The sequence below is a fragment of the Talpa europaea genome (assembly GCF_964194135.1).
Source record: "Talpa europaea genome assembly, chromosome: 3".
NCBI classification, from domain to species: Eukaryota; Metazoa; Chordata; class Mammalia; order Eulipotyphla; family Talpidae; genus Talpa; species Talpa europaea.
In genome coordinates, this window is record NC_140069.1 from 50466736 (window position 1) to 50482735 (window position 16000).

General features: G+C 36.6%; 1 protein-coding gene across 1 annotated transcript in view; it reads right to left on the reverse strand.

Annotated features, from left to right (window-relative positions):
- Positions 1 to 16000, reverse strand: part of LOC311168025 (uncharacterized protein C8orf34 homolog) — a gene marked incomplete at both ends in the record, with an annotated part of 338634 nt that overhangs the window by 32930 nt on the left and 289704 nt on the right. Inside the window, 1 exon segment of the mRNA XM_084229301.1 lies at positions 411 to 458. Within this exon segment, the coding sequence (XP_084085427.1) occupies positions 411 to 458 (48 nt within the window).

Consider the following 16000-nt stretch of genomic DNA (forward strand, 5'->3'; position numbering starts at 1 on the left):
GGCTTGTACAGATGACATCATTGATGAATACTGTTGCATAAATGAATGCAGTAGGGTATAGACTGTTCTTTTCAAAAGAGCAGTGATTGTCTTTTTTATTGTGCATGTTTATATGTGTTGCTCAATTATTAATATCAACAATGTTTGTGAGTGAAAATATATGATCACACTAAGTTATGCAACTTTGCCTCCATTTTCAGGATGACTGAATTGATATACAGTATCTTCCTACAAATGAGGAACAAAAAACAATTGTGATCACATATCTCTTATGATCTTCTTTTTATGGGCACAAGCAGTGAACAGGAACAGACCAGAAACCCTATAGGCGGTGAAGAAAGCCCAAGTAGTATTTCATCCTATAGGCAGACTGATTTCAGACTATGTCATGAGGCCACCTTAAAACTCACTTCTTCCATGTAGTTTTTCAATGACTGTCCTCCACTGGAGGCTTCTCCCTAGAGGCAAAAAGGAAGAGAAGTTGAAAAAGTCAGGAGAGAGAGAAAAAGAATAAAAGATGAGTGAGGGAAAGCAATGAGCCTTGGGAGCAACACTATTTACCATTTACTATTCTCCCACCATCTGAGTTGATGCATGGGGCATCATTCATCAGTTTGGCAATTTCTTAATCTAAAGGTTGTAACTTTTTCAAGGCAACAATATATCTTTTAAGTGGATTTTGGGTCACTAGAGTAAATAATAACTTAATTCTTTGTACAGAAAGCTATAAAACTAGTATAAAATGTTATTAATTTTATAACTATGTCCCCAAAATTAGATTAAGAAAAAGCCACTAATTATATATTCTTCAAATCTAACACATGGAATTAAAAATACCTTATGGAAAGAGTACAGCTTCATTAACCTGCTCACTTCCAAAAGTTTCTAACAGCTTTTATTTATATTACTTGTAAGTTAATAGAAATCCTCCATTATTTTTTTCTTTTTACTAGGACTTCATTAACAACTAGTAATTACTGAGATTAAAATTAGTAAAACTTATAACAGCACATTAAGCAAATATCCCAAAATCATCTAAACAAAACTGTCAAACAACTTGTCAATTTGGATAAGTTATATTGTTACACTACATAATGAAAGAGATTTGGAAATAAATTCTGGGATATCATGAAATGATAGGACACGTGTTTAAAAGATAACTAAATAAGTGTGCCTAAAATTTATGTTCTGTTTCTAACTTTTCAAGGGCCCTCATTTTGTAACTTTTCAAAGACCATCACATATCTTATTTCACTTGATTGATTTTTTCACTACAACTTGAATGTTAAGATGTCTTAAGTCAACTGGATACATTAAGAAATTGCAATCAGAAGGAGGAGCAAAACAAAATGTTTAAAGTCAAGGAGCTAGGCAAAGCATTGCTGGAACTAAAATAAATTCTCAGGCTCTCCTATCTTCCTGAAATTAAAATTTTAAAATGCAGAAATAAAGTTTTAAAAGAATCAGGATATATACTCAGACACTTTGAGTTTTTTTTTTTTTGAAAAATATGCAAACTTCAAAACAGAAATTAAGCTAGGAATAAAGTACTGGTATTACTGAAAACTTTGAAATCACAGATGGGGTAACATTTTCCCCAAATCACTCTTTCCACCAGCAAAAAAAAAAAAAAAAATATTAACATGCTATAGTTGCTATAGTGTGAATATTTCCAAATGCTTCTAAGAATGGTGAATGAGATAGTATAGTTATATTTACATAAAGCATAAACTCCTAGGAAAAATCAAATCCAAATAAATTCCCAAACTCTGAGGAATTTAACTCAAGGCATATAGGGAAGGATTTAAAACTTACTTCAGATAAATTGTTTTTTATAGTTATAGAAGACAGTCATGATACTCTTCCAGTATGTGGATAAGAGTCTAGAAAGAATGCTGTAGGCTCTTATAATTTGGTTGTTTGTATCACAGAATTAGTTTTTTCCAGGTTAATAATCCCTTCCTTTTTGCCTGGTGTGGTAAGAGTACAAGGATGAAGTGGCAAATTGCTTGGAATTACAGATCTGCTTTCTGGAGGATCCAGCATCTGAGTCCTGCATGACCTGCATTTGAACATTTGAGGGCCGAGAGTGCAATGTCATACAGCAGTCTGTGGGTGCTCACTTAAGAGGGTAGTTTGCTTCCATGAAGCTAAAGCCCAATGGTTTTCCCAATTTGTCTGGACATTTGCAGTCTTATGCTAAGAACTGGAGATGACTGAGATTTTTCTTGGTTATCACATATAACTAAAGCATCATGAGCACTATGGGACTTCTTGATAGGCTTGCTTCTTTCGACAGTGCCAGGTTCTTTCCAATATCACACCATAGATCTCCACACTCACACAAAACCTCTTGTTTCAAAGGCTACACAGATTGCACTTTGGCTGCAACTGCCATTAATTAACCACTGACATAGATGGCACTGATGAATCAGAGCAGCATGAAGTAAAAAACCCTAGGAGGAAAACACAGACAAAAGGAACACTTGGCAGAGATTTATAAATGTGACTGAGGACCAGCTGGGCAAAGCCAATAACAAGACATCAGGATCATTGATTTTTAAAGTCAAAAGAGATGGCCCCAATCAAGGTTCAGTATGTCTGTCTCAGGTTCCCCATCTCCAACATGGGACCAATGAAATGCTGACCTTACCTCCTCCTCCCACTGGGGGCACTAATGAAATAAAATCCCTTCCAAAGCTCAAAGCTATCAACTTCAGTCATCCTTTTCTTAATTTTAAAAAAATTGGCATTTTAAATATGAAGCCAATCTAACAACATGATATTTTGGTAATCACCTGGAAATGAATCAAAAATACTCCAATGCCATTTCCCTTGAAAAACAAAGAAAAGAAAGGGGATACAGGAAGGCAGACAGGGGCGTGTGAAGGCAGGAAAGGGCAGAATACATGGAAACTATGCCTTAAAGAAAAAAAAAAACAAGAAGAAAAGGTATTTCCTGAAATGTGGTTTCACTTATCATAAATCTTAATATAACCACAGTTGAGATAAAAAAATTTAAATGTGAATTATAAAATATAACTCAGAGAAAAGAAAAAAGAAAGTCTGACAAGATTACTGCCTTACAGATGACATGGGAGCATGGTTTCAAGAGACAAAGGCTCTTTTCGCTTACCTAGTTATTTTCCATTTAAGGAAAGCATTCTCAGTGAGATGGAACATTCTAGAGACAGAGCCATGACAAAAGCCATACTTTCCTGAATCCACTACCACTTTTCACTATATCTTGTTTCTCTTGTTTCAAACAGTATTTTTATTCATCTCTTAAACAAAATACATATAGATTTGCACTTCCATATAGAGTATTTTCAGAGAAGATGAAATATATGGTTAAAGGAAGATCCTACAAAGAAAAGCAAAAGTAAGGGAATGAAATAGTACCAAAATCTATACTGCAAGAAAACTGCCCTAAAATAATAAAATGCCTATTAAACTACACACCTGACAACAGTAAGCCAGAATGTCTCTCATAACATATGTTATAACAAATATAATTTAAAGAAAAGGAAAAAAGGCCTTTGAGCAACTTAAAAAAGCAGACAGCAGGACTTATAATGGGGAAAATATTTAGATTATAATCAGATTTTAAAAGCCTTGATTCCTGCAACTAGAAAAATAAAACAACATATTTAAGATATTGAATGAAACAAATGTGAGTCCAGCAGTGAAGAATGAGTTTCAGAAAACCAACACACTCACACCTAAGAACTGCTGGTGAGCATTACCTATAGCATTACCTGTGTTAATATCACATAACAGTTGAAAAGGAATCAATAAATTATGTTCTGACTATATAATGACTGTGTAGATTCTGTATAACTATTAAAAACTGGGGAAAAGTAAGGGGCACACCTGTGCTTTTTTGGCTTTTAGGTACTCAATATTGGTACATAGGTTGGTGACTTAATGCTGAGGCTGTTGCTTGATACATGGAATAAAACAAATGAACTATTAAGAATATTCATGTTTTAATGTCATTATTATCATTGAGACCAAGAATTGATGGAATGGGGAAAAGAAGATGAAGATATAAGAAGAAAAGAGGTCAAATTAAAGTTTTGATATTCTGCAATTGGAATTGAAATAATACTCTTACAATGTGAACTGTTCCCTCACAAGTACTAAAAATAATGATGAAGCCAGTAGTAATGAACATCCCTGGTGTCCAGCATGTGGGCTTGAAATAGACTTTTTTTTTTTAAGATTTATTTATTTATTTATAAAAGCACTGGATATAGTCAGAAGAGCAGGAGGGTGAGAGAATTCACCAGAGCCAGAGCAGGGAACAGAACAGGCAGAGTGATGAAATACACTGTTGAGGGGAGCAGAGGGCGCGGCAGGAGAGGTCTGTTGTACCATATGGGACCCTCGCTGCTGGCCGGGGATCAAACAGGCGCTGCAGAGGCTGCGGGCAGCTTCACAGCCCAGCGCTCAACTGCTGCGCCACCAGGGGAGGCCCTGAAATAAGACTTTTGAAAAATAGCTGATTCTGTGTTTGGGGTAGTATATGTAAATGTGATTTAAACATCTTGTACTGCCCAATAGCACTGAAATGATCTGAAGACTACCAGGGACTTGAAGAAATGATCCAAAACCAAACTTGAAGTTCTCATGAACCAAAGATGGGACAATTTGTGCTTCAGCAGTGTTAATGATTTCTATGGGTTGAAGCCTATCAAACAAGTTTAAAGAAATAATTGATTATCTTCAGATAGTAATTATTCATATCTTGAAAACTAAGAAATAAGAGAAATCAAGTAAGTATACTGCTACTGCTTTTATTATGAGAACTTTACTACTAGCAAACCAAATAGTAAATGAGGGAAAGCATTTCTTAACAAAAAATATTCCAAGTAAGAAATACAAAACAAGTAATAGAACTAGAATATTACAACTTTGCAACCACCAATGAATAAACAGATACTGGCTTTAAGCATTAATGATTATTAAGGTGAAAAACTGAGAAATATGCAGATATTGTGTGTGTCTTCTAGTCATGCCAAAAAGGAACTCTATCCAGTTTCTGAATAATTTTCAGAAAAATAGAGAGGACACTGAATTCCACCAAGAATATCAAGTCAGCAAAATCCAGACTCTGGAAAACTGCAGGTCAAATATTTTTAATTCTTTATCAGATACCTTGTAAGAAAATTCAAGTAATATGAGAAGACTCTATAGATTAAAAAAACTTAAAGACGCACCTGAATTTAAAAGTTGGCAAGATTAATAGGAACAAGGGATGCATATTTGGATGATAAGCCACTTTTAAAATTCAAGGTTTTGGGCCTCCCCGGTGGCGCAGCGATTGAGCGCTGGGTTGCGAAGCTACCCACAGCCTCTGCAGCGCAGGTTGGATCCCCGGCTGCTCCCCAGCCACCGGAGGAGGGTCCCGCATGGCACACAGACCTCTCCTGCCACCCGCTGCTCCCCTCAGCAGTGTACTTCGCTCCTTCTGCCTGCTCTGTTCCCCGCTCTGGCTCTGGTGAATTCTCTCACCCTCCCGCGCTTCTGACTGTACCCAGTGCTTGTATAGATAAATAAATAAATCTTAAAAAAAAAATAAAAAAAATAAAATTCAAGATTTTGATTATTATAAAAGTTAGAATGGTTCTTATTTGTGGAGAGAGGCAGGGACTGCAAATATTTGTGACAGGCACCCTGAGGGCCTTCTCAGTTTTCAGAAAAATTCTATTTCTTGACCTGAGTAGTGTTCCCCAGCAAGTAAGTGTGCCACACATTTTACTCAGGCGACTTTCTATAGTTGAGTTTTATTTTGTGGTTAAAAAATCATTTAAAAATAAGCAGGTAGCTATTTTTATAGGATATATATATATAATTATAAGGTTCAAATGAAACTTAAAACATCAGAATGAAATGTTAGGATGCTCTATTTATTGTTAGTTAGATCTTCATGATCACTGATCCAAATCTTTTGGTCTATGTAAGAAGACAATTGGTTATTTACATAGGAAAGTAGATAAATAAGACAATAGGCATTCATGCTTATTATCCTATTTAATTGAAAACTAATCTTCACAAAATTTCATCAGCAATGTTGATTTTTACCACATGGAATAATTAAGCCTTTAAATTATCTTCCATTAAACATTAAAAAAAAAATAAGATATTGAGCCTTCTTGGTGGCACAAGGGATTAAGATGCAACCTATGAAGCTATCCGCAGCCACTGCAGCACGAGTTTGATCCCCAGCCAGGGAGATACCCACATGGTGCAGCATACCTCTCCTGACTCACCCACTGCTCCTGTCAGCAGTATATTTCAGTCAGTCTGCCTGTTCTGTTCCCCATTCTGTCTCTGGTGAATCCTCTCACACCCCACACCTCTGGCCTGTACCCTGGCTGTTGTATGCATAAATAAATAAATCTCAAAAAAAAAAAAATAAGATGTACTGGCACAAATTCTCTAAGATCAGTGAAATGTGACTATCAGTTTCTTAATGTAAATCAATATACAGTGTATAATATAAACTTAAATTAACCTGTGTCTTTCCAAAATGACTAAATGGCTAAGGTGATCAACTTCCAGAACTGTGACTCAGATGAGAGCATAAAGAAAACTGATACCCAGTGCTCATGAAATACCAAGGCTTTAAAGTCTCTCCTATTCTCAGCCCATGTTTTCTTAATTTTAGAAAAAAAGATTGACTTTTTTCAAAAATAAGTAACAATACCAGGCATTTCTCTACATTTAGGGAAACATTTCTCGACCAGATGTGTAGACACAAATAATTTTGCTTACTTCTTTAAACATATGTCTCTGACCTTTAAATGCAACAACAAAAAGACCATTTTCAGAATTAAGACACCTTTGCATTATTTAATACACATCAAAGGGCTACAGAGTAATTTAAACTATGTAAGAACAATTCTTATCCATTTACTTGTAAATATAAATAAATGTAGGCAATGTAATGCAGAAGCACTTTTAAATTCAAACATGTATTTTTAATCCTTAACTCATTTACTTGAAAGGCGCTAATATTTTCTTTTTTAACTGATTCCACAAGTAGTCCAAACAAAAGACTATCTGCATAATTAAGGTTCAAACCAAATAAGCAAAAATGCATGATTTAACATTATCAGGCCTTTCACAGCTTTGGCTACTGATGCCATAAACAAACCAAGTGTCAGAAGGAGAATTAGAGGAAATGTGTAGAAGCACAATCAATTATCCAAGAAAAAGAGGTGACCTCCAAATATATGAAAGACTTGAAAGAATAATAAAGAGCCTCTTTCAAGTATCACAATTACTAACTCTGAAGCTTTATCTATATTCGAGGAAAATTTGAAAAGACAATTGCTATCAGTGTGTCCAAACTCACCTCTTTGTTCTTCATGTACTATTTTCTTCTGCTTAATATGGACTTAATATGGACTATTAACTAGATTATGAGGCAGTTTTGATTCTATGTTCTGTTAGAAGGTGGAAAAATGTGGTGCTCTTCTAGACAAATTTAAGTATAGATTTTGGAGTCAAATAAATATGGGTTTACATCCCTGCCACTTATGCTCATGTACATTGAACAGGTTATATAACTTCCCTGGGTCTCAATTTCTTCATCTACACACATCTGTAATATCATGAACTGCATCGCTTATTTTGAAGATTAAATGAAATAATATCTATAAAGCTTAGAAGACAATATTAAAACCTGGATGTCACCATTCTGAATCAAGATAATAAAAATTATTATTAGTATTAAGAGGTTTTTACTGAACGAAAGACAGGGAATATCAACATTATACTATGTAAGGTAAGAAAATTAGGGATATGCTTAATTCTTTAACAATATTGCTGGGGGGCCTCCCCTGGTGGTGCAGTGGTTGAGCGCTGGACTGCGAAGCTGCCCGCAGCCTCTTCAGCGCCAGTTCGATCCCTGGCCGCTGGGCGAGGGTCCCACATGGCATGTAGACCTCTCCTGCCACCCACTGCTCCCCTCAGCAGTGTACTTTGCCAGTCTGCCTGTTCTGCTCTCCACTCTGTCTCTGGTGAATTCTTTCACTCTTCCGCACTTCTGACTGTACCCAGTGCTTGTATAAATAAATAAATAAATCTTTAAAAAAAAAAGAATATTGCTGGGAAGTGATATGATTATGGGAAAATCAGGGGCTACTTTTTAATTTTCCTATTCTTATTTTTGTGTTGCTTTTATCAAAATTATTTTACACTATAAATGACAGGTAATTATTGAATGACTTTATAAACAAATAAGTCTTCAGCACTAAATCTAAAGGTAAATGGAAGGTTGAGTGATGGTGAGATAAAAGAGACTTCAAAAAGCTTGGGACATAAAAATCAGAAAGAATCAAATAACACAAGTCACAGGAAGTTAATTTTTGAGAAAAGGGAGTGGGTCAGCAGCCTTAACAAGACTTTGTTCCTGAGCATCTCTTCTTCATTTCAAGACATCTGTCAGCACTCAGGAATACAGAAAAACATTCAGGTCCCCCAACATTCATGGTATCTGTCTCTTTGTCTCTCTCTAGCCTTTACTCCTTTCTGTCTTTTCTTTCCTCCTCAATTCATTGCTTTCTGCATTCTATCCTCTCTTCTCAATTTCACCCTGTAAGATTCTACTCTTAGCAAGTCTGCACTCAGAAGTCACTTGTTCCCAGAATTCCTGTTTTCATTGCACCACCCTGCCCTACCATGTGTTTCCACACTCCACACAATTAGATAACTGGTCACAGTGACTGCCCCTTTATATATTGTAAGGCTCACAGACCCACCTTAACATTTGAAGAACCTGAAGAAAGAGATCTAACAGAGGCTGACATTGCCAATAAAATATATTCTAATTTTTAATCAGATTTGACAGACTAGTTTATTTAAACTTCTTTTTTTTTTCTTTTTATAGAGGCATGCTTTATTTATTTGTTTTGCTGGTTTTGTTTGTTTGTTTTGTTTATACATGCACTGGGTACAGTCAGAAGTGCGGGAGGGTGAGAGAATTCACCAGAGCCAGAGCGGGGAGCAGAGCAGGCAGAAGGACCGAAGTACATTGCTGAGGGGAGCAGCGGGCGGCAGGAGAGGTCTGCACGCCATGTGGGACCCTCCTCCGGTGGCCGGGGAGCAGCCGGGGATCGAACCGGCGCCGCAGAGGCCGCGCGCAGTTTCGCAACCCAGCGCTCAACCGCTGCGCCACCGGGGAGGCCCTGACAGACTAGTTTAAATTAAGAATTCTTATATTACTTCTAATTCTGCACTATAACATGACAGAAAAAGGGAGCATGAGCTCTTCTGAAAAAAAAAAAAAAAAGAAGGGAATGGAGGCATCACACACCCAGACTTCAAACTATACTACAAAGCCATAATCATCAAAACTGCATGGTATTGGAACAAGAACAGACATACAGACCAATGGAATCGAATAGAAAATCCAGAAATAAACCCACAGATTTATGGTCAACTAATCTTTGACAAAGGAGCAAAGAATATGCATTGGAGCAAAGAAAGTTTGTTCAATAAATGGTGCTGGGAAAACTGGGTCACTACATGCAAAAGAATGAAGCATGAGTACTACCTCATACCATACACAAAAACCAACTCAAAATGGATTAAAGAACTAGACATAAGACCTGAAACCATAAAATACATAGAAGGAAATATAGGCAAAACACTACATGATAAGCACATCAAAGACATCTTTACAGACACATCACCCAAGCAGTGATAGTGAAGGCAAAGATAAACAGCTGGGACTACATCAAATTAAAAAGCTTCTGCACAGCAAAAGGGACAATAACAAAAACAGAGAAACCCCACCGACTGGGAGAACATTTTTGCACACAACACCAATGATAAAGGACTGATCACAAAAATCTACAAAGAGCTGATGAGACTCAACAAAAACAAAGAAAATAATCCAGTCAAAAAATGGGCAGAAGAGCTAAAAAGAAACTTCTCTGAAGAGGAAATGCAAATGCCCAACAGGCATATGAAAAAATGTTCAACATCACTTGTAATCAGGGAAACACAAATCAAAACTACCATGAGATACCATCCTAAACCAGTAAGAATGGCACACATTAAAAAAAACTAGCAACAACATATGTTGGCGAGGTTGTGGAGAAAAAGGAACTCTCCTGCACTGTTGGTGGGAGTGCAAACTGGTCCAACCACTATGGAGAGCTGTGTGGAGATTTCTGGACCTACTAAACATAGAGCTTCCATATGATCCAGCAATTCCACTCCTAGGTATTTATCCAAGGGACACAGAAACATCAATTCCAAAGAGCACCTGCACCCCTATGTTTATAGCAGCACTGTTTACAATAGCTAAGCTTTGGAAACAACCCAAATGCCCAAAAATAGATGACTGGATCAAGAAGATGTGGTACATAGGGGCTTCCCCACTGGCGCAGCGGTTGAGCACTGGGTTGGGAAGCTGCCCGCAGACTCTGCAGCGCCGGTTCAATCCCTGGCTGCTCCCCGGCCTCCGGAGGAGGGTCCCACATGGCGTGCAGACCTCTCCTGCTGCTCGCTGCTCCCCTCAGCAGTGTACTTTGTCACTCTGCCTGTTCTGCTCCCTGCTCTGGCTCTGGTGAATTCTCTCACCCTCCCGCGCTTCTGACTGTACCCAGTGCTTGTATAAATAAATAAATAAATAAATCTTAAAAAAAAAGATGTGGTACATATACATCATGGAATATTACTCAGCATTCAAAAAAGATAAACACATACAATTTGCAGCAACATGGATGGCGCTGGAAGGGATCATGCTCAGTGAAATAAGCCAGAAAGAAAAATAAAAATACCGGATGGTCTCACTCATAGCAGGAATCTAGAAAACTTAAATAAGGGACCAGGAAAAAGAATAACTATAAGAAAGTAAATATCAAAATCAACAAACAACTATGAACCAGCGACACTCTATGGGGTTTGGGGGGTGGGGAGGGGAAGGATTGGGGTCAAAATAAGGGGGTCACAACTGTATGGGGAATATAAAAATAAAATTTATAATAAAAAAAAGAAAAAGAAAAAAGGAGCGCGGGAAGGAAGGTTAAACCCAACCCTGTATCCTAGTTACTCTTTCTTCCCACTCCACAATGTATCAAAAGGAGTTTAACGAGCACAAGTGTATACCCCTGCCTTCATCTCCACCCTCATTTGTACCCTTTCCAAACAGTCCCTTCTTACCCTGCTCAGACTAAGTTTTAGAGTCTAGGAAAGAGCAAACATTGGGAAGAGATCAATGCCAGTATAGGAAGCAGGCTTCGGGTCATATAGGCAGGAGAGTCCAGGATCTTTTTTGTTGTTGTTGTTGTTGTTGTTGTTTTAAGATTTATTTATTTATTTATATAAGCACTGGGTACAGTCAGAAGCGCAGGAGGGTGAGAGAATTCACCAGAGCCAGAGTGGGGAACAGAACAGCCAGACTGACGAAATACACTGCTGAGGGGAGCAGCAGGTGTGGCAGGAGAGGTCTGCATGCCATGTGGGACCCTCGCTGGCAGCCAGGGATTGAACCAGCGCTGCAGAGGATATGGGCAGCTTCACAGCCCAACGCTCAACGACTGCGCCACCAGGGGAGGCCTGAGTCCAGGATCTTTGTATCTAGTATGTTGTGAGGCTCCTGGTAGATAATGAGCCCTTGATTACAGGGACTCCTCATCCCATGTGGAGGGGCACTGGCTTGAGCCTATTTAAGGATACCAGTTATGGTCATTGACAATAGACACATCTATCACTTTACCTTTGATAGTACTTAGCATATAGCTTGACATTTAAGAGCCATTCCAAAATAATTTATTGAATAAATGAGGAATATTATAAAAGGTGCAAATCTGACATTTAAGGTGCTGAATTATCGAAAGACAGTAGATGTGGTTAGAAACATAAAAAGACAAAGATTTGTGTAAAAGTCTTGAATATTTCAGATATGACAGGATAAGGGTGATTCTAGTAGTATGAAATAGGGAGAAGTCATATTTAGAATCTATAGAATTAATTAGGATCAAGAGAAAATACAGTCCAAATATTAATGAGAAAAAGACTTTAAAAGAATTAACCCCTATGCTCGTTTTGAATTGGATACTGGTCCCAAAACATAAGTGAACACATGAAAATAAAACTAAAGATAGAATATAAGAATAACAATAAAGGAATGAGAGCCAATGAAATTATCAAAAAGACCCCTTCCAATATATATACTCCTATGTTCACTGCAACACCTACAGCAATAACCAAGGGGTGGAAACAATCTAAATACCGAAGGACTGCAGAGCAGGTTAACATGTGGCATATATGCACAGTGGAATATGTCTCACTATAAAAAGAGATGAAATCTTGTCATTTGTGCCAACATGGATGAAACTAGAGGGGATTAGAGAAAGACAAATACTAGGTGATTTCACTTATATGTGAAATATAGTGAAACAAAACAAAGGAACAGCTAAAACTAAATGGAAACAAACCCTAAAACATGACTAAAGAATTGAGGCTACTAGAGGCTAGAAAGGGGATGGGTAGTGGATAGAGAGGACCCAGTGTTCTATGGTGGAGCACTGAATGCTATGGTGGTGGGTGTGGAATGGTAACATATATCTGAATAGTGTGGGCCTATTCCTCTAAATCATACATAGGGTTATAAACCAAGTTACCTCAATTAAAAAAAAAAAGTTACCGAAAAATAAAAATTCCAAAGTCTTACTTTAATGAAATTAAAAAGTATTACTATACTTACCATTTATAAAGGATAAAAATAAAATCAAAAAGAAATTGAGTAGATAGCATACAAAAAAAATTTAAAAGGCTGAGAATTTAATTTTTTTTAAGGGGCTTTCAGTCCCATCAACTAAAATGGTCTGGGAGATCAAAGGCAAATGTCTCTCTAGGACAGGCAGAGTGTTTTGCAGTGTCATTGGCAGGGAAGTTAAATAAAATTTAAAAAGGAAACAAAGTAGGAAAGGATGTTGAGGAATCTTTTTACAGACGGTATCCTTAAAATTGCACTCTGCTAACCACAGGGTATACTAGGCCTCTTCAGCCTCATCTCACATTTGCAAAATCATATAGAGTTTATATAGATCACCCAACACTTGACAACCTTACCAACCTCAATTAGAATGGTTCATTAAATCTTAAATAGGGTACAGAGTATGGAGTTCATGATGATGTTTCAAGATTCTTTGATTCAGTATAGTTTTTCCTTTGTGGTCTAAAAATCCTTACCCCTTTGGGGACTAGAGCTCCCAAGATGTTCTACAGGAAGAAACTTCTATGCTAATTCTTAGTCTAAAAGTGAATTTAATGTGCCTTACAATACAAAGCTTACTTTGGGGCCCTGAAAAGGACGAAACCACATCATACAGAGTAAGAAGATATCTTCCATTCTCATGAAGGTATTCCCATCTTTAGAACCAAGTTCAAAGCAAACATCTTTTGAAGTCTTACTGAACAGGACCGAACATTGAGGTTTATTACAATGTTTTTGCATGTGTTTGTATTTTGTGAAAACAGGATCAGAAACAGAGGAGCCAAATATTTCCTGCCAGGTCTGGGACTCTAAAAGCCAGAAATTTCCATAGAAGAAATAATTTTTATAACATGTGTAGCCTAATTTTATGCATTCTCAATGTTAATTGAGATAAACACTTGAAATCCTGGATACTTCTGACAATGAACTTCAGAGCCAAACTATTTAGTCCTGTCTCGAACTCATAGCAATATTGCAGATTAGATGTTATATGCAACTCATCTTATGGTCACTGCCAGTTAGTTAAACATATCGATTTAATAAAGTCGAGTCATGAGAAGGCAACTTCAATATTTCAAAAGATCACAGATATCCTGGAAAATGGCTCTCTTTATTCTTATAGAATTCCCTTTGAAGCATGGAGACAACACAAATCAAGCTAATCAAGGCGCCTGCCACACAGAGTTTTGCCTTAGAATATTGGGAGACTTTTTAATCACTCATTTGGCCAAGCACTAGGCTCAGGACTAGGTGCCACATGCAATCAGATTGAGTATGGCCCGGCCAAGGAGGTAAAGGAGGCAACTGTGGGCTACTTTTGTAGAGGAGAAAGAGTTTCTACAGCAGATGAGATAAAACAATGCAGAATAAATTTTTAAAAAAAATAAAAGCCCACTGAAATTAATTATGAAATGTTCATCTATGCTTATATAACACATATATATGGAACTATAGAAGCATAATCAGAAGCTCATTTAAAAAAAAGAGGGAAACTTTAGATAACTAATATTTAGTGTGCATCATTAGTACAGTCGAATCTACTAAAAATGGTACCTCATTAACACGCATCACTAATGAAAGCAATAAATGTCTCTAGGTTATTAATATTTGAGATGCATATTGCTGATCAGATTAGAGCATTGTGCTTAGGCTTGGTGTGTTGCAGAAAGAGGTGACTAAAAGAGAGATCCAGAAAAATCATATAACAGTGATTAAAGAAGTTGTTCTATTTTCATTAGGACAAAAGACTTGAGTGATTGAGATTTTTAACTAATAGATTTAAGAAATGGAGAGGAAATTGGAGTTCCTTCTTGTTTATAAGAGAAAAATTAGAGTATACAGATGAATGTTTCATGGAGATAGATTTTCTCTCTAAATGAGAAGGCATTGTTCTAGCACAGTAATGAAATATGGGTAAGTCAAGAAGTATCAAGAATGAGCTCTTGCCTGAAATCTTGAGAGCAAGATCAGCTAGTAGGCTATAAAAAGAGTTTCTCATTAAGAAACTTAGATCCTTCTAATACTACATTTCTTCTGTTAAATTCCCTTCTCTTAGAAACTTGACTTATTACTAAAATCCAAAGGTGGGCATCCAGACTGAGGACTCTTGTTATTGAGAGAATATAATTAGACTGACTTTTATTACCCACAATGATAGCCCTGTTGCACTTAATTCAGGACAAAATTAGGTAGAAAAGACATCAGTAGTTAGGCTTGCTTTTTGACTGTGTTGCTGAATAAAGGAAAGGAAAATGGTCTTTATATGGTAATTTTTCTTATTTTTTTAAATTTTCACTCCTTTCACACAAAGGAAAAAAAGTCTAGGTCTTCTACAGTTATTTTTGTGAATAAATATGAAATATCTTCTTAGAAAATTAGTAACTGTTAACTTTAAATTAGGTTGATATATTGATAATTTTTCCATATTTAAGTAAAATGGATGTTTATATAACGGATAAACATGTGGGTTTTGTCATTCATATGTAAATATTTGGTTAGAATGGCTTAGATGAGTGTGGATTGCATTTATATGAATGTGTGTATTAAATGTCTATACAGAAATTTTTAAATAATGCTCCCTTTGAAAACTCAGACTCTTCTTGGAAAATCAAATAGTTAAAACAAAAAAAAAATTCAATTTTTATTTTCTCATTATTATGTAGACTGACAGCAAGTTCACTGCTGTGTTAATGTTACTAAGTACAGAGGAAAAGTAAACATAAGTCTGATAGACTTTACTGTTCAGTTTAGAACAACATCACTTCTTTGAGGTAAGTTATGACCATTTGGTAAGGAAGTCTACCTATCAAATGTAAACCACTACTTAAATGGGTAAACCTTAAAGAACAATAAAAGAAAGTAAGCCCAAGAAAAATTTGCATGTTCTACATTATCTCTGAATGGGGTGAAAAGAAGTAGTCTGAAAGATTCCAGATTCCCATGCTGACAGCAAGCTGCCACTATCCTGTATAACTCTTTCTTCCTGAATTTGGAATACAGTTAGCAGACTTGAAAAGCTCAATTAAAGATAGATAGGTCTTAGTAATGATGCTATACTCCCTGATTTCTCAGAACTAACATAAATATGTTCATATATCACTCATTTGCAGAGGATATTCTGGTCTGATAGTTCCAGCCAAGTCAGCTGCTGACTAAGAAGCCTGGCTTGACTTCAGTTTCATAAAAGAGCTGGCCTATCTTACTTTCTTGATGAGTTTAGCTCGGGAAATAACACATAAGGTTAGTCTAAAAAAAAAAAAT